This window comes from Falco punctatus (assembly GCF_963210335.1).
Source record: "Falco punctatus genome assembly, chromosome: 10".
NCBI lineage: Eukaryota > Metazoa > Chordata > Aves > Falconiformes > Falconidae > Falco > Falco punctatus.
In genome coordinates, this window is record NC_137590.1 from 10,749,405 (window position 1) to 10,774,906 (window position 25,502).

Sequence of the window (25,502 nt, forward strand, 5' to 3'; positions counted from 1 at the left end):
ACTCACGCCTCACTATGTTTACCCTCAAGCTATCATCCAGCCCAGCGTGGTGATCCCTACCCCTGTGCAGTCCATCACGTCTCCCTACATTGACTACACCGCCGCCAGCCAAGCCTATTCCCAGTACACCACAGCTGCCTACGATCAGTACCCCTACGCTGCCTCTCCTGCTGCCGGCTTTGTGGGATACGGCTACACGGGCACAGTCCAGCCTCCCATCACCGCCAGCAACCCAGCGGCGCCCGCCACTGCTTTCGTGCAGTACCAGCCCCAACAGCTGCAGCCCGACCGCATGCAGTGAGGGCCCTGCCTGCGCCTTCGCCACTGAGGACAATCTTTTACAATGGAAGGATATGACTAGGACAACAAAAGCGACAAAAAAACCCCAATAAAAGAAATAAAACAAACAAAAAAAAAACCAAAAAGAAAAAAAACCCACCCCACCCCTTCATCCCCTTTACATAGGTGCATATCAATACCTAAGCTATTTATAGTGTTGAGGGCAAACCCAAACCCTTGCAGTCTGACTGTGCTTATGAAAATGGACTTCTGATAAGGGGTTTTTTTTTTGTATTTTTTTTTCCTTCCCTAATCTGGACAGATACTATCTTGAAGATGTTCTAAAAGTGACTGAAATGTTTCACAGGAAAACTACAGATTCTTGCACACATCGTGGTCTGCTTCCATCACCCGTGGTCTTCTTTCTGCCCCTACCCTGTCTGCCCCGTCAGCCCTTCCTTCCTCATCAAACCTGCAGTCCTCTTATTTACTGTTGAGGTACAGAGGTACTTGGAGAACATGGAAAAAAGCAATCTTATTTTTTGGTTGTACAAAAACTTTGTAATACTCAGAGATGCCTTAGGAAAAAAAAAAAAGAAAGAAAAAGAAACTATTTTTTAATATTTATTGCGATTTTATTCGCATGAGCTGTGAATTACAGACAGAAGAATAGTAGTAAGTATCTGCCTTGTTTAATTCTCATTTTACTAAATTATTGTATGTAGGTAAAAGTTCTTAAGTAATTGCTGAATCACTTCAACATGCAAAAGGGAATATTGGCTTGAAGGAGAGCAGAATATTCCTTTAGTCAACGCACTGTACTATTTTCTTATTGTAATTGTTACTCTGTTAAGATTATCTCAAATTTAGGTATATTTTTAAATGCAAAAAACCAACCAAGAATACTGAACATTTTGTCTACTTTGGTAGATCTTTTGTTACAATGCTGCAACCTATGGAGACATTTACAGTATTTATGTAAAACAGATCTGGGGCTGTTGGCCAGCGACGCTTAGGGGAATATCATGAATGGAGCAAAAGAGAAAAAGGTGTAATGTCACTGAACATGTGGGTAAAGGTAACTTTTTAATGCCTATAATCCAACAGCCAAATAAAGGAAGAGAACAGATGATGTAAATTAAGTGCATTTCTACAAAGAACAGCAATAAACTATTTTAACTTTTAAAATTATTTGATACTGTATGGTACCATGTTTGCTTGGCTGAAGCCTGTTAGGCAGTACTTTCAAACTGACCTGATATGCTGGGGCCTTTGCCCGCGAGCGTGCCAGAGTGGGCAGGGAGCCTGGCAAGCACCCCCGCCCGCATCCTGACCTGGCACTGCACCGTGCAGGCGTTGCAGGGTGCCTCCGTCCCTCGCAGTGTGTCCTGTCAGCTGTTACTTGCTCTGCATGTCCCATGCTTGAGATTTTTAAGCTCTTGGAGCATCGTGGTCCCCAAGGCTTGTGCCTAGTGCTGGGCACTTGCTCACACTCAGCACAGCAGAGGGTGTAAAGTGCTGCCATCCTGGTGCAGCTCCAGCAGGACCCGGGACGGCTGAGGTCAGACCTCATCCCAGGATCCTCAGGATATGGCTTTCCTTCTGTTATTTGCTTGGAATAAGATTTTCTTACCCAAAATTGAATCCATCCAGAAAAAGAGTGGCCTGCCAAAGCCTTGCCCTGGTTGAGGGCCAGGTTGCTGAAGTCCCCAGGACCCATCGGGGTTCGGGTGGGCTGCAGGCGGCAGCAGCAGCAGGGACCGGCCGGGTTCTCGCCCCCTGCAGCCACCTCTGCACTAGTGGCACACCTGCGTGTGACTTTACCCAACCAACTTGCTTTAGAAATTTGGTTTTCAGATTTTGACAATTGCAAACTTCAAGTATCAGTTTTTTAAAAGTAAATAAAATTGTTCCATTTGATCATGCCGGTTACCTAGTTCCTTTTGGTAAAGGTTACAGCAGGACCGGTGCCAGGAGGTCCCAGCATCTTTGGCACTGGCACGTACCGCTGTTGCAGGTGATGATACCCAAAGCCATCCTGGGGGAAGAGGGTGCCGAGGGTGAAAGCAAGAGGCAGTTCAGCACTGCAAGCAACCGCCCTGGCAAACTTAAAGGCACACAGTGGGCGCGTCTAACGTCGTCGGTAGGCCTCAGAGTAAACAACCCATCTCAATGGATGGAAACAGCTCATTCCTCCCTTGCTCGTACTGTGTGAGAATGCAGAACCTGGTGGGGCTCTGTTCATCCTGCCCAGGGTTTTGCTTACAACCATGTGGGTGACATTTATTTCCTTTTTAAGTAATTACTTTCTGGATATGGCTGTGGGTCTGCCAAAGGAGTAAGAGCTGAGCGCCGCATCCAGCACAGCGCTGGCGGGGAGCGCAGCCTGGCCCGGGAAACCTGCCTTTGAAGTACTATCAGGGCCAGAGATTATTTCGTAATTACTCTTTTTTCCCTGTCATGAGTCTTTCTGAGGAGGAGGAGGAGGAGGGAGTGGAGGATTTTGGAGGCAGATGGAGGTGCTGGGAGCTGCCAGGGAGCGCTTGGCCCTGACCCCATGGTATTGGGGTGCCCATCCTCAAGCAGTGCTTCTGCCCGGCTCTGGCGCTGCTGCACGTCAGCTTTTGTCTTCACCAAGGACCCACGTCTCCCCTGGTCAACAGGCAAATCAAAGCCTCCGAAAATTAATTTGTTGCTGAAAAAAACCATGTGTCCAGTGTGTTTTGAAGTGAGGAGAGTGATGGTTTTCCATTTAGCTGATTTCCTGAGAGGTGGCCAAAACTGTGAGGAAGCGAGGGCAGCAGCCACGGCCTCCTTCACCCAGCACCCAGCTCGCCACTGCCGAGTGCCAGTCCTGGATCCCGCTCAGTTTGGCTCCAGGCTCATTTCAAGAAACAACCACATCAAAACAAGCGCCCAACCTGCCGCCTTCCTGTTTGTGAAAACCCAACTGTGGAATTGTGGCCAGGCAGAATAATGAAATCCGCCGTCCAGCTTCCCAGGTGGAAGTGGGGTTGCAGTGGCAGGTGGCAGGGAAGCCTGAGGTCCTGGAAAAGGAGCCCAGGCACTTCCTTAGCCTGGTGCTAGGCTGGGAAAGTGGGAAGAGCCTGATGGGTCACTGTGTTAGAGGGATAAGAGTTAATTGCAGTGTGAGAGTAGTGGGGTGTGGGTGAGAGGCAGTGGCTGCGTGGCTCCTGACTGGTCAGGGTAGTGCAGGGCAAGTGCTTAAATCACTTTGCAATTGCTTATAAGTGTATTTTTTTTTTTTTCATGCATGCATTGCTTGATGGAGCATCCACTTTCACCTGCACTGTGTACCTCATGTTGTCCTGGCATGAAACAAGCTCGCCCCAGGCAGCTCAGCTCTGCTCCGGGCAGACGGGAGCCCAGGGTGGGCACAAGCTGGGGAGTCCCGGTGCTGTTGTTGGAGCTTCGGAGCAGCAACCTGCAGGATGCAGGGACGCAGGGAGGAGTGGTGAGTGCTGGATGGCATTGCCAGGGCAGCCCCAGCAGCACCATCTGCTTGGCACAGGTTCTGGGGGTGGAAGCAGCCATGGGGGACCAGACCTTGTCCTGGGCTCGTCCCAGTGGCCATGCTGGCAGGTGTCCTGGGCTAGGCTACCTCCCAGCAGCTGTGCCCTCATGCCCAGTCATTTGCATGACAAATTCAAACCTTTTTCATAGGAAACCATCACACTGGGGCTGTCCGGGTGAGCTTTGGCTTGCCCTGGCTGGAGCTCGGGCAGCCCCTAGGCTGTCATGGGGAAGCACTGCCATGAATGCCAGTGCCGGGGTCCTGACCATCACCCAGCTAAGCCCAGCCGCAGCCTGGCATCGCCTGCCCTTCCACACCACAGCAGCGAGCTGAGAGCCAGCCAGACCCCAGGCTGCCCACAGGTGCCCGGTGCTCCCCATGCCCGCGGTGGGAAGGGGGTGGCTCGTGTGAAGTTTCTGCCCTCGCCCCGGAGGCACAGCCAAGGGCTCTGCTGCCAACAGTTGCCCAAACTCCCTCATGATAAGGGGCAGGGGGGCACTGAGCCCACGTCTCTGCAGCACTCGCCCCCGCTGCCCCACGTTATCTGGCTGAGACACTTGGGGAGCTCTGCGGGCACCCATCAAGGTCCAGGGCTTTGCAGTGGCACTCCCTGCCAGTGGCCATCCCTGGGAAGGCTGGGGGCACTGGGGGGCACGGGGGACACTGCCAGCCCCACAACGCAGCTCCTGCAGTAACAAGTCCCAGTGCCAAAACTTGCTGGCTGAGAGGGAAAGGCTGAGCGCAGGATTTATTTGCATAGTATCTGGGCTGCTGTTGGCACTTGCCCTTTAAAATAAAGTTCACAGCAAAATGGTTTTACCCCCTCACATACAGGGAATGCTAACAGCATCCTTTTTTTTTCTTTTTTTCTTTTCTGGCTGAAACTTGTTTTTCCCTCCTTTGTGCCTCTCTGAATCCTGCCAGCGTAGAGATTCCCTTGTTCAGAGAGAAAAAAAGAAAGGGGGGGGGGGGAAAAAGAAAAAGAAAAACTTAAGCCTGGGATTAAAAACCATCACTAAAATAGTTTGAATAACAAAGTCAACTGACTCGCTGGGAGCCTGGTGAATGCCTGTCACGTATCGCCCTTCGGCCAGGGGCATAGTCATGTGTTTCACTAGATAGTTCCTAGAAAAGCTTCTGCTCAGCCCGATAGACCTGCGGCTGCTGATACCGCTGTGCCCACGCTGTGCCGGCCCCGCTCTCCCAGAGGGCTGTGGAAAACTTCCTGAACTTGTAGGAGCCGGGGGACAAATAAATGTCCCTTGGGTACCAGAGGCATTGGGTCTTCTTGGACCTGAATAACAACCAGCTGCAAATAGTGATCGGGGCTTCTCCAGCCTCAGTGGCACCCTGGGCCAGCAGCCCCCTCCACCCTCATTGATGTCTTTGGCAACAGGATTTAGCAGGGAGGCCTCCATTAATTCTTGCATAGTTTTGGCTACATAAATAATCAAAAATTGGGACCTTGCATGAGATAAAAGCAGAGGGTTTGTAGACCCTCCCCAAGGCAGAGCCACCTCGCTATGTCAGACACATTGGTGGGACCATGAGGCCAGGAACATCTTACTGGGGGGATTTGTGCCTAATCCCAAAGCCAAATAAACTGTGGGTTTATCCTTTTGCTGACACCAGCAGCACAAACACAGAGGTGTGACGAGGCACAGCGAGAAGGATGATGGCTCAGATAAGGCCATGCTGTGTGGGAGTGCAATTAGGGACTCAGATTTATTAGCTGTGTGCCCATGCTCGGGAGGCTGATGGTGGTGATGGAGCAGCTGTAAAAGTTGGTAATGGGAAGGTTAGAGATGGTGAAGTCAGAGACTGTTGTTTGGACAGTGGTGCAATGTTTCAGGGTGACACTGGACAATAAAGGCACAGCACATCCCTGGTGAGCCAGGCTGCGTTGGGTACAGGCTGTGTCCAGCCCCAGGGCTGAGGGGGACGAGGGCAGTGCCACCAAGGCATGGCTGTTTGCCCTCAGAGGGACTCAGGGCAGCGCTGCCCATGAGCACGGGGTGTAACATGCCTTTCTCTAGAGATCCCTTAACATACGTGCATGTGTATATTTATATATTTGTATATATATTTAAACTTATATATCGTTGGAATATATAATTATATACAGATATGTTTAAAGACACCTATATAGTTGATATATATAAATATATAAAAATACATGTGCATGTACACAAAGTCTGTTTTCCTTCTCCACACGTGCACCTTTGAGCCCTGCGCTTGCTGTGTTCACATGCCATGAGCTGCACAGTTACCAGAGGCATGGCCGTGCCCCATTATCCAGGTTTTGGCCCACGTTATGCCCCGGAGTGCGGGGCTGGCTCCTGGAACTGCCTGCCCAGCCGCAGACAGCGATGGGGGGCTGCACCACCATCGCACACCCTGTCCACCAAACTAGTGCGGAACAGCAGAACAGAGAGACAAGCGGTATTAAAAATTGCACTGGGACACCATTAGTATCATTGGCCTCTTATTAAAGGATATATTGCACCTTCTTTCAAGAGCTACCACACACATCTTTAAGCAGAAATGAGATAAAGAAGCATAAAGTGAAATACTCTAAAGGACTGGCTTAAGAGAGGAGCTCAGCTCCCACTTCGGGAAGCAGCTTAGGCAGCTTGGTCATTAAGTCCTATTGAAGCAATGAGACCCCAAAATCCCAGGAGCCAATTTTTGAAAGCATTTGCCCACTTAAAGCTGGAGATCACGGCCTTCTGTAAATCAGCCAGGAGTATGTCTTGGTTTGAAAATAGCACTAATCATCTTATTACATGTTCAACGCTCAAAAGATCTTTTAAAATCAGGCTCGAGTGGTTCCCGTTTAACCTCTACCTCTAGATAAACACCAGGGGCTCAGCGTGCACACGCAGATACCGAGAGCCATTTGGTTTCTCCAGTAGCATCAGCTGGTTGTGTTTACATGAGCTGCTTACATGCTAGCACATTAAGCAAAACTCAAGCTTCGCAAAATGAAGTAAATAAATCATACCATTAATTTTCCATGATCTGGCTTCAAAATTAGCAGGTTTTAGATATAAACATGGTAGAATGAGCCCTCAGGGGAAAAAAAGCCTTCCAAAAACCACATCCTACCTTATTTTCAACAGTGTGTGCTACTCTTTGCCACTTTTAGTAAGGTAAACTAATTTGGTTTCCTGTTTCCAATGAATTTTATATGTACAAAAATATTTATATTATGTGTATATTGCTATATTATATATAAATCTGATTAGAAACATACGTATGAACAAACACATGGTTTATATCAATAGCTATGCGTATTCACATATATGTGTGTGTGTGTGTGTGTGTAACAATACATATGAATGCCTTATTTCAACCGATACTTCAACTTTTATTTCATAAATCTTGGCTGAAGATGCCGGATGAATCACGGATTAGAAGATAATTTGAAATGAGAAACATAACAAACAGCAATATAACCAGACTGAATGGCAGGCAGGATCAGTTTATGGGTGCTCAGACATTTCACGCCAGGAGGTCCATGAACTGTGCTGGGCTCAGCACCCACTCGCCCCGCTCCTGCCCACTGGGTGCTGCAGTGTTTTCCCCTCCCAGGCTCTCCGTTTGCAGTGCTCACCCTAGAGCACCCGAAGGGCTGACCAAAGCCTTGCAGGAGCCCCATCACTTACTGTTGCCCCAGCTCAGCCTGGCTCTGGCCTGCAGGCTAAATCTGGGACTCTTTTTCTGATTCATTTAGGGCTGGAAACAGCATCTCTGTCCCAGGAAGATGCAGCCATGGCTGGTGTGGTTTGCTGGGGGCTGGACAAGGCTGGGCAGGACCCAGCCCTTGAGCTGTGCCCAGGCATCACTGGGATGAGCACAAGCTAGTCCGGGTCAAAACCGTGTCCCGGACTGAGCTCACATTTCAGCAGGCTGGAAAAACAGTAAAACGATCACATGCTGATGCGAGCACCGCAGCTGGCAGACCGGCATGCACGGTCTGGGGTCGTCCTTGGGTCCTGCTGCAGGGAGCCCTGGGCTGAGCAGGACCCCATGGTTTCCCCCATCCCCTTGCCCGCTGCTGCTGTACCCGCTCAGGCACTTCGCTGTGGGTGTCTGTCTGTTGTTCTGCATTCCTGTATGCTCTCCTCAGTCAGCCAACCGTGGGCACTTCAGCCTCAGTCTGCCCAGTCCAGAATACAGATATTTTGGGGATTGCAATCTGGACAAAAGCACCAGTCCTGCCAGCAGCTCTGCATGGGCTTGAATGGAAAAAAACCATAATATTCCATCAAGTTGGATAACGTTGCCAGGCTGCCCCAGCCGGGCACTGCCAGCTGCCTGCCCCAGCCCCTCTGCCCCCAGGCAGTGGGGTAGCCCCAGCCCCAGAGCTGCTCTGCAGCCACCTAGCCAAGACAGAGTCTATAGAAAAAATAATAACTTGAATCCAAATGTTTATACCATTGGCACTGTGCAGCTCGTGTGCCTAGTAAAGCTGAAGAGTGCATGAATATTTTCTTGCAGCTGCTGTCTAAACTGCCAGAAATGGTTGCTGTGCAGAACATCCTGGTGCGATGCTGGAGGAAGCTGTGGGGGGCAGAGAGCTGCTCTGGACAGATGGATGGAGGGATGGACGCACACAGGCGTTGGGTCCAGGTTCAGAGCCTGGACTAAGACTGGGGGCCAGTGTGGGGGTCACTGTGAGAGGGCAGCACTGCCAGACTGCTGACACAGCGAGGACCCAGTGCATTTCCCCCTACTCCCCTGCCCTTGAATACACATGCACATGCACACACGTGCAGTTTCCTCTTCTCGTCAAGCTCCATACGTTCAGGGCACTGAACTCTAGGACAGCCCCAGCCCCCGCCGGTGTCTGCCATACAGTTTTGTGTGCAGAGTTGCCTATAAAAACACCAGCCCAACCCAACCAAGCACAGCCCAAGCCTGCTGCCCAAGAGTGTCACAGCATGACAGTTACAATAGGCTTACTCATTTCTCCAGTGAGTAAGACCGAAAGCGGAGGCCCGTGGCTGCGGGGCCGACGGCGGGGCCAGTGGCCGATAAGGAGCAGCTCCCTAATCTCCAGCCCCAGCAGCTGAGAGGGCGACAGTGATAACTCCCACAAACCCTGGGCTTGCAGCAGGGTAGGGTGGTGCTGCCAGTTTGAGTGTTTGCAGAGTTGCCCTCACCTTGGGGGGGTGTTCATCTGCAGCATCCCCCCTAGCCCAGCACCCCCTCACACTCCTCCGGGAGCCAGCGGGAGCTGATGGTGGTGGTGCCAACCACAGGGCAAGCACGCTGGTGCGCTCATCCTGCCCTTGCACTCGATGCCCTGTGCCTCCCTGGTGCATAACTATGGGGAAAGGTGGCTACAGCAGGCAACATCTTTCATCTGACAAATCATCTTGTTTAAAATTATATGAAGTTTAGGAACTGTATGTCCAGCCAAGGTCTGCCCTCGGCCACCCTGTGGGCTGGGTGACACTGGGAAGGCAGGAGCACAGCAAAGCTTGGTGCTCCCCTGATTCAGACCTGGGCTGGGATTTTGGCTCAGATACCTGCTTTTTATCTGCCCCCTTGCAGAGCTGCTGGGCAGGCTGGCTGGGTCAGGCCCGTGCCTCTCCGTGCCCATCTCGCACAGTATGCACCCGTGGCTGTGCCAGCACCCACTGCTGCTGCACTGCTGGCTCACCTGCTCTGTATTACTTGCTCCCAGCTTGCAGGGATAGACTCTATCACCCCCTCACTGCCCCCCCATGTGCCAAACTGCACATGATAAATTCTGCTCCAAAGCACATTTTTGTCAGAGGGCAGCAAGATAAAAATCTTAAAATAGCTCACCGTGACATTTGCCAGGGTCTGTGCCACCGCTCTTCCCACATGCCGCCGTCCTCCATCCTCCCTCCCCTGCTTCAGGCATGAACATCCCCAGGGGAAGGCTGGGTTCCTAAAAACCAAAGCAGGACAAGTGCAGAGCTGTTCCTGTCCCCAAGCATTGTGCTCTCCAGGCAAGATGGCACCAAGCACAACATGGCACTGTCAGCACTGCGGAGCAAAACTCTGCCTCTGCTTTTGGGGTGCTCCCACTCGTGCAGGGACCCGGTCCTGGGATTGCTGCAGGGAGCACTGCACCCCCTTAGCCATCACTCCTTTGGCTCAGCCAAGCACCGCTTGGCCAAGTCCCTGGCAAAGGAACAAAAGCGGAGAGCCCCAGCAACGGGCTGGGGACCTGGGGGAGGGTGCAGCTCCCTGCACGGCTTTCTCCAATGCTGTAAAACCGACGGTGCATAAAAGTGAAACATCCCCCCTCGCTGCCTTTGCCGCCCCCAGCTCCCGGCGCTGCCTGGGGATGCTGAGGCTGGGCTGCTGTGTGCCTTACTGGGGCGCACTGGTGGCTCTCTGAGGCTGGGAGCCATGGGAAGACTGGAGGAGCTGATGCCAGCATCATCCCATGGGGTGGCCAGCTCCAGCTCCCTCCTTGCAGGGTGAACCCACTTCTTTAACCCCTCTGGTGCCAGCTGGCCAGTGCGGTGCCCTGGCCTCGGTCCCTGGGCTCTCGGCGGTGCTGCCAAGCGAGTGTCATGAAAAGCCTTTCACAGATTTTAGGCACATATTCCAACTCTCCCTAATTTTGTGTTTAGTTCTGTGCAGCTATTATCGTGCCGTATTTAAAGGCACAGTTTCAATTCCTATCTATCTTGATCTTTTTCTTTTTTTTTTTTTTTTTAATGGAAAACAAGATTAAAAATAGTCATCAGAGAAAACAAACATTGTAATGCCCACACAGATTTTTCTAACAATTTTAAAAACGCCCATGAGAGCTACTGCTTTTAAGCAGTGAAGAATTGCATTGGAGAATGTGCAACACAGACAGAGCACCAAGGAAATGAAGCATTTTATATATGGAGATACAAGTGGTCCACAAGCTACCCTACTGCAAACCTGAGCAACTTTCACCGCAACCGCCTCACACCTGGCTGGCAGCAGGTGGCCCTGCATTGGGATCACTGGGGGGTCCTGCTGGCATCTCCCGGCCGTGCAGAGGAAAATCATGCCGTTTGCTTTACCCCGCGGTGAGCACAGAGGTGTGTTGCAGAGCTCTGGCCAGTGCTCAAGGTGGTCATGAGCCTCAGCCCACTGTCACCTTCCGTCTCAGCCAGGCACGTTCGGCTCTGAGGATGGGCCATTGTGGCATACCACACTTATTCTTTTAGTCACAGTACTAGTTCTTTTATGCATGATATGACTAGTAAACTAGTTGAGTTCACTCCAATTAGCTCATGGCCCTGGAATGATCATTTTTGCTCCCAGCCAGTGGTGCAGATGATGGTAGGGGCTTTGTCCAGACCTCCCTATGGGGAGGCACGTGCTCCCTCCTCTCCCTCACCCTGTGGGCTCCCGTGGGATGGGGTGGCAGTGAAGCAGGGCAATGGCCTGTGACTGGCAACCCACCAGCACCGCGGTTCATCCCCTGCTGCGTGCCGTGCACGTGTGTGGCCAGTGCCACCTGTACCAGCCAAACGTCTCTGGTTCTCCTGCATCCGTAGGAGAGAGCCAAGCCAGGGACAAGACGAACCATGAGCTCGCAGGTATGCCACGTGCACCGTCGGGATCCTGGGATGCAAGCTGGCACCGAGCTGAGGAGACAACAGAGACCACACCGACTTAAACTTCATTCACCAGTCTGCCTGGGGCTTTTGGGGGGTTGTTCAGGTTTGTCAGGGGTTTTTCCCGGCCTCTCTGGCCTCACTCACCTCCCTCAGTGACACCAGCAAAGCCCCGGGGACCTGTGTGTCTGCGGGCAGCAGCAGTGCAGGACAGCTCATGCCCCTGACGTGTTTGGGATGGGCTGTGGGGAAGCCCCATGCGGGAATCATAGCAAGCAACCCCACGTGACATGTGCTGCATGGAAAAAGCAAGGTTCCCCCGCCAGCAGCTGGGTCATGCCAGCGCCGTGCCAGCAGCAGCCACCCAGGGCAGGAGGCAGCCCCTCAGGAAGGGGCTCTTTACTACACCCGCATTTGGCCACAGGGCTGCAGAACCAGTGGGGGTCACTGGTCCATGGGGACCCAAACCTCCTTCTTGCCCCCTGTGGCCCTGGCAGGCGAAGAGACAGGCAGACATCACTGCTGGGGCAGGGATTCCCCCTGCTTCCCGGGCAGTGAGCAACATGGCCAGTCATGGGCCCCAAAGGGCTCACGTTAATTAAACCCTGCATCCCCTGGCTTCCTCTGCCATGCTGGTACCCCAAAATAAGGGTCTGTCTGCTGGCCCATCCCCATGCATCCCCCTCACGGGTGCCCCAGCTGCAAAACAGCCATGAGGTGCCTCAGTGCCTGCGCAGAGCACTGGTCCCCCTGAAGCCCCTTTTTAAACGCTGATTTATCCCCAGTTTAACCAGTGCTCTGCAGGCCAAAGCTCAGCTGCCCACTGGGGCTTTCACACGGTGTGGGGGCACAGGGATGCTGAGACCAGAGGAGAACCTGGCTCAGGGGAAAACCACTCCGGAGAGGTGCAATCTGCCTGGAAAACAGGATTTTGGTGCAGCTCCCGGGGGGCAGAGCACAGTCAGTGCTGCCTCGCACCGCCCTGCTCGGGGAGTACACGGAGCTGCATGTGGCAGAGTGGCACGTGGCAGCGCCAGCCCACAGCCTGCGTGGGAAACGCTGTGCTTTGTCCCCTCAGCGCCCCTCGACGCTATGTAAATACTGACAGGATTTCCTCGCAGCCATGCAACGCACATCTGCTCATGCAAAGCCGGCCGGAGCGGGTGCCTGGGGGAGCCCGGCCAGCCCAGCGCAGGAAGCTGGCTGCCACGCACGGGTGGCTTCTCTGCACCCGCCAGTGCCAGCTTCAACTTTTGGCCTGCAAGTGCTGTGGGAACCCAAAATAGCCACCCCTGCTCCCCTCTTTGCCCAGAGAACCTGTGCCAAGCCACAGCCCACCCTCAGCCCCAGGTGGGCATCAGGGAATCACCTCTGCCCATCACCCAGGGACAGCCCCCCAGCCTGCTGCAGCATGCCTGTCCCCGGCACGCTCATGGTGATAAGGCCGGAGGATGATTAGTTCATGCTGTCATCGAGACAAAATAAAGCCTGTCTGCTTCCAATACATTTTTTTTCTTAATTGTTCTATTTCCATGCGCTTGTGTATGCCTGGCCATCCCACTTTTGCCAGGAAAGTCGAGTGCTGATCATTGTCAGATGGTTCACACAGAGGTTTCTGTTTTGTTTTGTTTTTACAAGGATCCAAGATGATAGGGGGAGGGAAAGAACTTTTGTCCTCTGCTTAAAATAATTCAAGAGCTTTCCACTGTGTACGCCAGGCTCGAGCAGGCATTTGCATAACAAATGAGCTTCTCCCAGCTCTTCAGCCCTGGGTGACCTCTGTGGCTCCTGCAGGAGGCGGCTCCATGTCCATCTCCACCTCCACGTCCATCTCCATCTCCATCTCCACCTCCATCTCCATGTCCCACCCCAGCCCTGCGCCTGGGTTACCTCTGGGAGGGGAGGACATGTGGAGAGTTGTAAGTTTTTGGTGCTTTTGTCAAGACTTTATAAATGGCCTCTGGAATATTTCAGCAGTAAAACTTTTGTTTGGTGACAAACAGATACTTCCCGGCATCTTTTATTTTGCTGTAAAAATGCTACAAAGCAAGCTGATTAGTGGAGGTTTCTCTCCAAGCTAAAGCCTGTTGACAGGAGGACCAAACACCAACCTTCCCGTTATCAGCAGAAGTGATATCTGTGCCGGGCGTTCTCCTCCACACAGCGATACACAAACCCAAGGCACAGAGTTCAGGTGCAGAAAAGCCAAGCAAAGCCCCTAGAAGTTACACATGATTTTTTTTTGGCCCCTGAGGCAGACTAACACCTTTGCTAGTTCAGATGTATAAGTTATTCCAACAGGTCTGCTATTGCTATTTAAACAGATTTCATTGCAGAGTGCTTCCAGAGAGCATCTGCTGCGATGGCCGAGGTCAACGATTTTCAGCCCAGCAAGATGCGAGAGCCCATTGCCAGAGCTGTTTTGTGCAGAGCTGTATCACCTCAACCGCTCTGCTAAGGAACTGGAAGAATTTTCTAGTTCCTATCTTCCTCCTGGGAGGGGGAAAGTGGGCGATTAAAGCTTACATACCTTCATTTAGCTCTGCGAGGCAGCAGGAGGGTTTTCATGAGAAACTGAGTGGAATGATATCAGAGTCCAAATGCCCCATCCATGTATCAGAATATTGCATTCTGGTGAAGAAAGGCGGCGGAGAAGGGAAGTCCTAGCAATATTGCGACATCCTTTTTAGACAATCACTGAAAAAATGTCGCAGTTACTCATTTTGAAATAAGTTTCTGTAGGGGTTAGATTTTTTTGCATGACATCACATCATAGGCACACAATTAAAAAATGAATCCATAACCAGTCAGACACCAACACCCCTCCACCACCCCCTTTTTTGTTTTAAACTCTGAAATCTGGCATTTGTACACAAGAATTATAGAGCAAACCTCCAGAAACCTTTGCAACATTAAACATCCATCCTCTGTACCAGGTCCTTGTTTTTTCTGGCCAGTCCCTTGAAATCAGTGGGTTACTCCAGCCCCCCACCGGTGCAGGCAGGAGGGCACACATCCATCCTCCAGCCTGCCATGTCCCGGTGGGGGAGATGCTGCCCACAACCATACCGTCCCGCCAGGGACAGAGCTGAGGGCTGAGCCTGGCCAGCAGCGGGAAGATGGCTCTGCCCCAGAGTCCAGGCAGTAAATGCTTAATAGAAGGTTTGAGATTCAACAGACCCAGGCTGCTTATTTTTCCATAGCAAACTCAAAGCATGAGAAAGTGCCACAGAGAGGTACAAAGTAAAATCTACGAGAAATTCTCCTGAGTAATTTTTTTTGGCATCTGTGGATTTGGGGCTTGTTTTGGTGGACACCAGCAAGCTAGACCCACGTGAACCTCTCCTTCTGATGTGCTCCAGGACTGCTTATCCCCCCCTTGAAAGAGCAGAGCTCAGGTCAGGGCCCTCCTGCAATTCATGGTGGTTTGGCAGAGCCGGCCTCAGTCCTGAGGATGGGTTTGAATCGTGGCTGTTGTGGTGCAGGTTTACAGCAAACACCATGTATCCCCAGGCTCCCCTGACCTACCTTCTGTCTACTGGCTGTTTCAAACATCAGCCTCAGATGCTCCTCTGAGATGCTCCTCACTCCACTTGTATCACTTGACCACAAAACCATCCTCCTTTATATGCAGCCCCCCCGCCGCCAATCCCACCAGCAGTTCTACTGGGCACTGGCAGGAGATGCTAACACACTTTAATGCCTGGGCTGGCAGTCTGCACACCCTGAGCAGGGTAGGACAGGTCCCCCGGCTCGCCATGGCTTGCAGTCTAACCTGCTGGGCTACTTTGGGTTTTGTTCAATTCAACCAAAGCCTCAGAGATGTCATATGGCTCCCAGAGGTGTTTTGCTGTGGCAGGGCTGGTTTGCAGCACAGTGGTTATGGCTGGCAGAGGCAGAGGAGCAGCTCCTACCCCTGCTTTTGAGCACCCAGGGGTGACACACAGCTATGATGGCACCATGGTGTCCCCCACCCACACCAGTGCCCAAAGTATGGGGACACGTGGGAGGAAAGCACTGCTCTGGAGCTGCAAAAGGATGCTTTGACACTGTTTGAGTGCTTCACTTGGAGGTCTTGGGTTGTGCTCTGGAGCCAAAAAAACTAAGCACTGAAAAAAAGCACAGGGCTGCCCCACCACCCCATTCCCAGACTGGACAGCACAAGTGGAAATCCTTGTGGGGCTGCAAAACGTTGCCCAAAACAGCCTAGAGAGGAGAGAGGAGGCTGCTGCGCTGCAGACCCTGCCGGGGAGCTGCTCTGCCGGGACAAGAGCGCGGGCAGCTGAGCCCATCCCATGGGACCTCCTGTCCCCAGGGCAGGCACCCAAGCGAGAGATCCAGCCTGGCCATTTGCAGTCATGCCTGGCTTCCCCCTAGCACTTCTTCATTTTTTGTGGCCTATTGAAATAATGGCTTCTAAAGGATGCCAGCTCAGGGTGATTTATTTTCCTTGCCAGCCATCCAGCCCCTCGGTGGCATTAGAGAAGGACTCCCATTTCAGGCATAGCCTAGATACCGAGCTGGGACTATGGCAGAGGTGTGCCATGAGGAAAACACAACGGTGAGAACAGCAGTTAGAATTACCTGGTGGATTATTGCTTCTGCTTGAAGACACCAGACTAAAAAGGCAAAGCCTATAAAACACCCCACCGCCACTATATGGGGTGTTCATGGCAAAGCAGGTCACAGGCAGCATGTTTTGTACCGCACATAAATTAGGACCCTCTGGGCTATTTTAAAAAAATAATTCAAGAACCTAAACGTCACTTGGAAAATGCATACCTCTTCCTCACAGCTGCTGTCCTGGGAACTGCTGTGTCCCGCTGTAATGGGGCAGGGGAGGCTCTGCCCAGGCTTTTGGAGTGCCCTGTCATGGGCTGCAGTTGGAGGGACAGGCAGGGATGGGAACAGGAGCTGGGACACTTCTGGTGTCTGCTAAGGAAGAGGCTGGTCTGGGAGCTGCCTTCACTGCCTGCTCTGTTGCTGTAAGGGGCAGAGAGGCCAATAAACGTTTGCCCTTGAGCTAAAAGACCCTCCAGCTTCCTTCTCTCTACCACATCTCTCTGCCTTCCTTCTCCCAGGTATCATGCCCAAGCTCATTTCCAGGAACCCTGGCTCAGCCGGATGCAAACATCACCAGACCTTTTGTCTTGGGGCACCACCTCAAAACAGCACGCTGAGAACTGGGAGACTGAGGCACGTACAGCAACCAGGAAAAACCTGCAGGCTATTTTCATGTTCTTTGGGAGGGGCAGTAGGGACCACTGTGTCCCAGACCTTTAGTTTGATCAGGCACCTCCCACATGCCCCTCATCATCGCCTCCTTCATGACTGCCCAGTGCAATCTGGTAACGAATCCTGTAACACTGATATATGCCATGCCACAGGTACCAGTAGCCATTTAAATGGTCACCAGCTAAAAAAGAAAAAAAAACACCCAACAACAAAAGACCAACAAATAGTTGACTCTGTTCCCAGGCAAATACAAAGAACAGTTCTGGATCATCACTGCTGTCCCTTTGTTTACTGAATACAGTCACAGAAAAGGCAAGGAAATAAAAAAAATATTCCCTGATAGTGACAACTTATTGTGGGCGAAGCAGGCTTGGGCATGCCCAAGAAAAGGAAGGTCAGGCTCCGTGCGTATCTGCTGGTGACGGGAAATAAATGTGCCCAAAAGCACTTCAAAAAAATATAAAAAGGACCAGACCTGATTGCAACAGTTAGAAGTGATATATTCTTGGCACGGAAACAAAAAGCAAATTCATAGCAGGTTTGGAGCTGATCTTACTGGCTTACATGGGATTTTATACTTAGGTAATTCTATTGTTGGCTGGAGCCACCTGATTTATGCCTGAATAAGGTCCTGAACCTGCAAACATTTACTTACTTACTTAAGTTTTACCTTTGCCCCTAGACACCTATTAATTTCATTGCAGTGAGGATAGTGTTTGTCTGCAGAGCTGGGGCCTTTGGAAGCAGAAAATCTGTGCCATAATGCCTGAAAAGAAGAGGAAATTTTGCAGCGAGATTTGAACGCCCTAGGTTGTGGTCATCCCACGCCCTGGGGCACTGCCAGCCCCAGGCACGCACACACAGAAGTTGAGTGATTGCTGATGATGCTCCCTGACCCATAAGCTTTAGGAAGCAGCAGGGAACATCCTTAGCACAAACCTGCAGCTGCACCAAGCTCTGAGTCAGTCTCTGCAACAAGTCAGACATAAGGCAGTGGTGTAACACCAGGTTCATTCTGATGACAGCCTCTCCCCCAGGCAGACCATCCAAATGGGCTGCTACACACAGCAGAACCATTTGGGTTGGTTGTTTCCATTCAAGAAAGCGGTATTTATTGTTAAACACACCGGTGTGCCCTGTGCCCTCTCTATCAGGCAAGGTAAAAGACAGGGATTCATCCATCAAACACCATCCTTTGATAATGAAACCTCTGGGTTTGCTTCAAAGAGAGCATGACAATAAAAACCTGTCGGAGGTGAAAGGAGGAAGACCAGCAGAAAGATGACTTGTGTTCACACGTGAGCAGGGAAAGACAGCAGCTTCAGCTGTCCGGTCAGCAAGATACCCCGGTGGCTGCGTGTCCGGCAGTGCTGCTGCTCACGTGCCCATCACACACTGCTAAAACCAGGCAAATGAAATAAAAAGAGACTGTGAGCCTTGGAGCAGCTGCTTTCCTCACTGCTGTTGCCAAACCTTCCCGAGCTCACGGCTATTCCTCAGCGCAGGGGAGAATTAATTTGCTTTACAAAGGAGCCGCGGGGCTTGGCGGGCAGTTGGGTGCCTGCCACAGCGGGTGCAGGGCTGGGGCAGCCCGGGGGCTGCGTGGGGAGCCAGGAGCACCACCTGGAGCCAGCCCTAAGGGTGCTCGAGGAGGCTGGAGAAGGGCCCAGAGCAAAGCCCCTCCAGTACAAATCCCTGCTGCTTCCCTTCTCAGACGCCCAGTCAAGATGCATCAGTCCCCAAACCTGCGCTCTCCATGCGGCAAAGCTCAGGTGCTGCTTGTGCAGCAGTGAGTGCTGGTGGCCCACAGCCCCCCGCCACAAGCTGTGGGACCTCTCCCTCCCAGGCACGCCTGGCAAAGGGTGCCAGCAGAAAACACGAGCTGCCTAGCCCCTCGTCTCAGTATCCCAGCAAGCTGGCGGTAGCCTTTGGCCCAGACTCCCCGCTGCACGCTGCTTCGGGCAAGAGCCACGAGGACGGGCGCTCCTGCGCCTCGGCGCCGGGTCCGTGCCAGCCGGGGTCCGAACCCCTCTGCTCTGACCCTCTGCTGCAGCCAGGGCTGGGAGCATGGCTCAGGGCTGTGCCCACAGCCACCTTCACCCCGCGCTGACCAGCCCTGCAGTGGCTGGGGGCAGGCAGAGCCCTGTCCCAGCGCGGGGGCACGGCCACATCCCCTGGTGCTGGTGCGCAGCTCGGAGCGCTGGTGCTCGCAGCACAGGGGGCTTCTGCACCGATGAGGCTGCAGGATGGGGCCGGAGACCACTCCCAGGGTACCAGTGCGTTTCCAGCACAGCTCCTCTGAACTACGTTCTGCTTGTGCTGTAGCAGCCTGGAGAAGTGAGTATTGCCTCCCTAGGAAGACTTAATTATAGATAAAATTAGAAGGAGGAAGCGTTAGTTAAAATTTCATACTTCTGGAAGGCAGCCGGTTCGTTAGCATTACTTTAATGAGGCACTAACCTCACTGTAATGCTTTTATTAATGCTCATTGCTTATTGAGTGCCAACTGCTTGGCTCCTCTCCGACAGGCCGTCTGGTCCACAAAGCAAATGGTTGAGGGGTCCTTTGATGCAAAATGTGAGCACGTTTACACCACAGCCAGGACAAACGACAGTTGGTGAGATGAGACAGCCCAAAACTCACCAGATGGTGCCCAGAGCAGGCAATGTAGCGAGAGAGTGAGCTCAGGGTAGGCAGGAGAGGATACAGGAGGGAACAAGCAAAGGGAGAAGAGGAGATGCCGGTTCCACCAACACTGTCCCTGTTGACTGCAGCAGGGTCAGAATGAAGGCCAGGACAATGAGCAATGTCAGTACATGAAGGTACGATGTGCTGGAGATTTGATGACAAGGGAAGACATCAAGTGGTACAGGATCCAGAGGGCAGGTCTCCAGTGGTGGAGCACTGTAGTCTGCCCACCTACCATGCTGCAGATATCTCATGTTCTTTGAGGCCACAGCTGCGTCCAGCCCAGATCTCACCATAGACCCTTTCTGGTCACACATGAGTCTTTAACCAACTTCCAAACACCTAAGGCACCCATAGCCTGAAAGCCTCTCTCCCAGTGTGGCTGCTGTAGGGTAGCCTGTCCCTTTGAGGTGATCCCAGCACCGCTGTGGAGTTGTTCTGCCTGAAGGAGACCCAAGAGAGGATTGAGTCCCTCCTCCAGTCCCTCTGCACTGCACATGCTGTTGCCCATGGCCCTGCTGGGCTGCAGAGGGGAGGAAGGGACTTTGCCCCCCAGCTCTGCCCAGTCAGTGGAGCCCGCCTGCCCATGGGGTGATGCCCAGGCACTCTGAGCACACCTTTCCCATGCGGTCATGGACAGAAGGATAAGGATTACCCCAGCAGCTGTGGGGACACACTCCCCCACACCTCCTGGGAGCCGAGGTGAGCATATGCCATATGTTTCTCCTCCTGTTTCTCGAAACACTCTGAACAGAGGGATTAAAAATTACCCATTGCGACCTGAAACAACAGAGCCAAGGCGCCAGCGCCGGCTGATATTCCAGCACAGTGGAGAGCAGGTGGGCTGCCGCATCCAGGGTGAGCAGGAATGGGAACAGCTTGTCGGAGAGCCTCGCCGTGGCTCTGCCTGCAGGGCCACCCCTCCAGGAGCTGCCACTCCATGGGAGCCCAGGCATCAATGGCAGCTTTGCCACCTCCCTGCTCCAGGCTGGCTGAGGGCCAATGCTTTTTCCCAGCATCGTGTACCAACCTGCAGTGAGGCACTTCCCCCTTCCGAGTGCTCAAAGGTAGATCTCGCCCAGGTTAAGCCAAGGTTTTTCTCCGCACAAGAGGTGGGCAAAGCAGCAAAGAGCTGAACTGTTGCTGCCCCAGTGTGAGCCCACTAGAAAGCCCTCCTCACTGTGCTGAGGATGCCTTTGCAGCCAGCACCGTGCTGCATGTGACCCCATGCCAGCCCTGGGTGCAAGCGCGGGCACAGTGCTGTCCCTCGTTTGGACTCACAGCACAGGGTCAAGTTCAACCACTTGTTGTGTCTGATGTCCCTGGTGTCCCGCTGTGGTCTGCGAATGGCTTCAGAGGTAACCGGTGAGTCCTTGGCCAAGAACGGTTCAGCACCATATCATAACCTTGATTTTTCCTGCAACTGAAATAAAGTGTTTCATGTCATTTTAGCCAACAACAAGAGGGGAGAAGATTATCCAGAGAAAAGAGAAGGAAGCCAGTTGGCTGCCTGGGCACAGAGCGATGGGCTGGGGCCAGCTGGATGAAACACAGGGCAGAGGCAAGAACCACCAGGGAGAAAAGCTCCTGTCCTCCAGTGCTTTCTGCCCAAACTGCAAGGCAAGAACACCAAACTACAAAGTCACTCAACTAGAAAATTCACAGCATATTTTTTCTCCATGTAACCTGACAGATTCAAAGCCAAACATGGAAATTTCACAGGGTGCTGATGTGCGTTTTTCCTGTTAAAGTTTCTCTGAAAACTGGCCTGGTTCTCGTGAAGGGGAGGGAAAAAAACAAAAGAAAGAAAGAGGATATTTTCAAGTAAAACTAGTTAGATGCAGCCATTTTTAAAGTGGCTGCTATAGGCAACTGGGAAATTGATAAAATAAAAATGTGTTGCCAAGTATTTTTTGCCAAAATGTGGTGGGGTTTTTTTGTGATTTTTTTTTTTGTTTTACTATAAGGCTTTGATCTAATGATCTAAATTTATCAATATTAGGAATAAATCAGAATCTAGGAATGAGAAGCAAACACACAAAATAAAATAGGGCAAAATGAAATGGCAAATGCTGTGAAAGTTTCATCTGGAATTTATAGCAGTGCCTAGAGCCTGCTCACACCAGACAGTACATGCTTGTTCCAAGCACAATAAAATAGTCCCAGGATAAATATTTTTAATTTCTACTGGCCCCATTCAAAGCTTTCCTGCACTGACAGAGAGACCTTGCAGGTCTGCTGGGGCCCAAGCGCAGCATCTCACACGTGAGCAACGGTGTCGCGGGACATTGGGGTGCCAGCCTGAAACACAGCTTTCTGATTTCTATGGTTCTAGTGGCAAAAGTATTAGAAACTTGATATTTTAAATGGGATTTTATCCAGGGCACAAAGCGGAAGCGTGTTGTCCTAAGCCAAAACAGGAAAACATGTTAAAAACTCAGCACAGCTGTAAACAAGATGCACGTTGGCAGGGATCATCACCCTGGCAAGGGTAATCGCTCTCAAGTTTAATCAAGGTAGAAGGGGGGGATTTGGAAGCATCACATCCATGGCACACTTCCCTGCTTTGTCACATCACACTAAACACTTGATAAAAGCTCCCTTTGAAGAGCAGCCAAGTCCTTCCTCGCTTGACTATAGTGATACTGGACTGAGTTTGCTGAGCCGGGCTTCCAGTGGTGCAAAGAATTTGTAAGAGGTAGAAAAAGAGGAGGAGTGAACAGAAAGTGTTGCAGTTCAAAGAAAACTACAAAAGATAGAGCAGTAATTAATTATTGGGCTTTACTTCTCTTTTTTTGTTGGCAGTGGGACTAACAGACTACTGTGTTAGTAAAATGTATTATGAGGGGGCCTGCTTCTACATATATTTGGATGTATGTCATTAAATATTCAAAAATCACTTGCCGTCTCCCCAGAATAATGAGATTGGTTAGTAAATCATGAGATTAAAAAACCCTAATAGTAACAAAGGGTTGTCTTTTGCTTTTTAGCTTCTGAGTTGTTAGGCTGCCAAGCTAATTTCAATAGAAACTCAGTTGAAGGAAAATAAAAAAGGGAAGGTGAGACTTTCCCATGATTACACGAGAAGTTTAGTTTCCCAGGAAAGCGAATCTGTAAAGCAATGAGATCATTTCCATCTAATGAATCCAAAGTTTGTTTTTAGAAAGCTAAAAAACCCAACCAAAAAAAAAAAAATTAAGAAAAAAGCCTAGCACCCAAACACAGATCACTTGGACCTTGGGTATCTGGGCTGTGTGTATGCCCAGCCGGAGCATGTAAAGACCTTCTCCCCTGCTTCCCAGTTAGGGCAAAGTGATACTGGTTTCCTTAGCAGAATTCATACTTGGGCAGAGATGTGAGCAGTCTGCCAGAGAAGGGACTGGTCACCTTTTTTCTCCTCTGTGACAACCCTACCACTTGTCCTCCGGTGTGACCCACACCCAAGAGCAGGACCTTCTCGGCAGGCTGTCCCCCTCCCCAGGCTCTCCTCCCGGCAGGCACAGAGGAGCCGCTCCCCACCACTCGCTAGCTGGGCACAGGGGAGCAGGGCGCTCGCCCCTTCTGCCTCTTGCAACAGCAGGGCACCAGCATGGGCTGATGGAGATGCCATCTTCTGCCAGCAGCCCCACCCTGGAGACCAACGGCTGCACAAACAGCCTCTGCTCACCAGCCTCCGCTCCCTTTTCAGCCCGTGCCCAGTTCCTCCCAGGCAGGTGTTGTTTGCTCCTCCATCACAGCTCCTGTTCATAGAGAAGCTGACTACAAAAGCTCAGCGGTCGTTGCTGTTTATTCTCAGCCCTGGCTGGGTTTTGTTGAGATGACCAGGTGAGTGGAGGCGGTTGGTTCTTCCACTTATTTTCTAGTCAATGTGGACATCAAATATTTGCTTTCAGAAATATTTGCAGCAGCTCCACTACAATTAGCGACATAAACTGAAATGTTCAAAAAGGGTGGGGGAGTGTTTCTGTGCCTTCGCTCTCTCCTGAGCTTTGCTAAGATGACCGAAAAACTCTTGGACTTTGCTGCTTTGCCACTGAGTGTCTCTCATGGGCAACACATTAAAATAGGTGATGGGCTTCCCTTTGGTTTCATTGGAAGATGCTCGCAGGAGTGGATCCGAGACCTCCTGGTTCCCATTCCATACCAGACAGACTTGGAGATCTTAGGGAACAACTTTCAATAACACCAGTACAAATGCAGAGCAGCTAATGGACTCACCTTAAACTAACGCTATTGCAGCAGAACACAATTTAGTCCTTGCATTTCAAGAACAACAAAACTGCCGGGGAATATGTGCTAAGTACAGACTACTTGTCTTCTCTGTCATTCTAGTTTACATTGCAAGACACCATCCTATCGACCAGCCTGGGGAAGAGTGTCTTATTTTTGATGTGAGGAAGCTCCAGCTGTGATCAAGTATGGATGCTGCATTCAAGGTGAATTCAGAGAAGGGCTTCACTTTACGCAGGGAAGGCTGAGCCAAGACCTTCTTTGTATGAGCCACATAGCCTGTTGAGTAGCTGGTGTCAGTAACAGTCACTGAGTGAAGTGTCCTCATCTGAGACCTCCAGAAGTGGTCTGAATCCCAGACAAGATTTCCCTCCCTCAAAACACACTCAGACAATGGCCATATTTCAAGAGCAGACTAGGAATTTTGGAGTCAAAATTCTCCATCGCTGGAATGTGTAAAGGCTTTTGTGCTCTGAGGGACTTGCAATGCCTCCAGACGTGGTGGAGGCAGTGGGAGACAGGTTTTCTTCCAGGCACAAACCATTGCTCACTGCTGCGATAGGTACTCAAAGCCACAACTCAGCGTAAACTTTGCAAAATGGGAGACACCTACCCAAACCATGGGATTGCTTGGTTGGTACTGAGTGTTGCATCCAAAGTCCTGCTAGGGAAATGCCACTACCTGCAGGGTGAAACACAGCACAGCAACATCAGGACAGCGGAGGACAGGGGCATCCAACCAGGAAAGTCTGTGAGAGACTCTGGTCAGTGGGTTCAAGCCATAGCAGTCTCTGCCCCAGCTCTCACTACTTCTTCATCACCTCTCCTGAACGACTGACAACAGGCAATCATTTAGGAGCGCATTTTAAACTCATTGGTTACTAACGGGATCAGACCCACATAGCGTGCAGGGTATGATTCGGTGCTAAGAGCCTTTTATTCTGCCTTCTTCCTCAGCAGAGAGTAAACTTTTGGCTTCATGCACTCTGCAGTTTCTCTCTTTTCCTTCTTCTTCTTTTTTTTTTTTTTTTTAGCCTCTTGTAAAGACTTTGCTATGTCAGAATCTGTCAAACAACTCCTCATGCCATGTTTTCACAAGAATCCTACTTGCTGGTTGGTGCCAAGCACCCTTTTAAACAATACTCAGTGAAGTATTGCGTTGCTTGTGCTCTGCTCTTGGATGCCATATTTAGACAAAAGCTAGGGAATTCCTTGCCCTAGATGAGGGCTTGAATGAGTGCATTCTTTTCCCACCTCAGCTAAAACTCTAAGTGTTCACATCACCCAGGCCTTCTAGCAAGCTTTATTTTTAATTGATTCCAGCCTTTGATTTACCTACCTAGAAATCAGAAGGGGAAAAAGCAAAAAAAAGAGAAGAAAAAGGAAACAAAACAAGTGAATGTGACCACAGGCAAATGCTCAGTCCTGCTGGGTGCATGGCCAAAGAGACCAAAACCCAGGCAGCAGTGGAAACAAAACACCCAAACCCCACATGGACACACGTGGAAACAAAACACCCGAACCCCACACGGACACACTAGGGCATGCACAGCTAACAACAGCCAGATCACAGCCAAAGGTGGCTTTTAGTGCTTTGGCCCAGGCTAAGCAAACAGCAAGGCTACAGCCTAACATTGATGAAGATATTGTCAGGGGGGTTTCTAGCAATGCATGGGGACCTTGCAGGCACCTGAGTCATTGGGGCATCAGATCTCTCTAGAGCAAAGGAAAACACCCTCGTCAGCAGGCATGTGGGGCTGGGTGCGCAGTGCCCTGTGCGCAGCCAGGGCAGGGAGCTCTGTGATCGCTGCACATACTGCCCTGCACGTTCGTCCATTCAAACTGGCAAAAGCCGGGGTGCAAGGGCTCTTTCCTGACGCTGCAAAAGTCAATGGGGCTGCAGATCCTTCTGGAGCGGCTATTGAAACGCCACATTCCAGAGCGCTAGG

At 51.4% G+C, this 25,502-nt stretch overlaps 1 protein-coding gene and 1 long non-coding RNA gene across 3 annotated transcripts in view; one reads left to right on the plus strand and one right to left on the minus strand.

Annotated features, from left to right (window-relative positions):
* The window catches only part of RBM38 (RNA binding motif protein 38), a 15,724-nt gene extending 14,254 nt beyond the window's left edge, over nt 1–1,470 (plus strand). The window contains exon 4 of the mRNA XM_080403926.1: nt 1–1,470. Within this exon, the coding sequence (XP_080260052.1) occupies nt 1–301 (301 nt within the window). The 3' untranslated portion in view covers nt 302–1,470.
* The window catches only part of LOC308070272, a 51,004-nt gene continuing 26,774 nt past the window's right edge, over nt 1,273–25,502 (minus strand). For both annotated transcript variants that reach the window (XR_013930689.1, XR_013930690.1), the window contains exon 2: nt 1,273–25,502. This exon is cut by the window's right edge. This is a non-coding gene — a long non-coding RNA (uncharacterized lncRNA).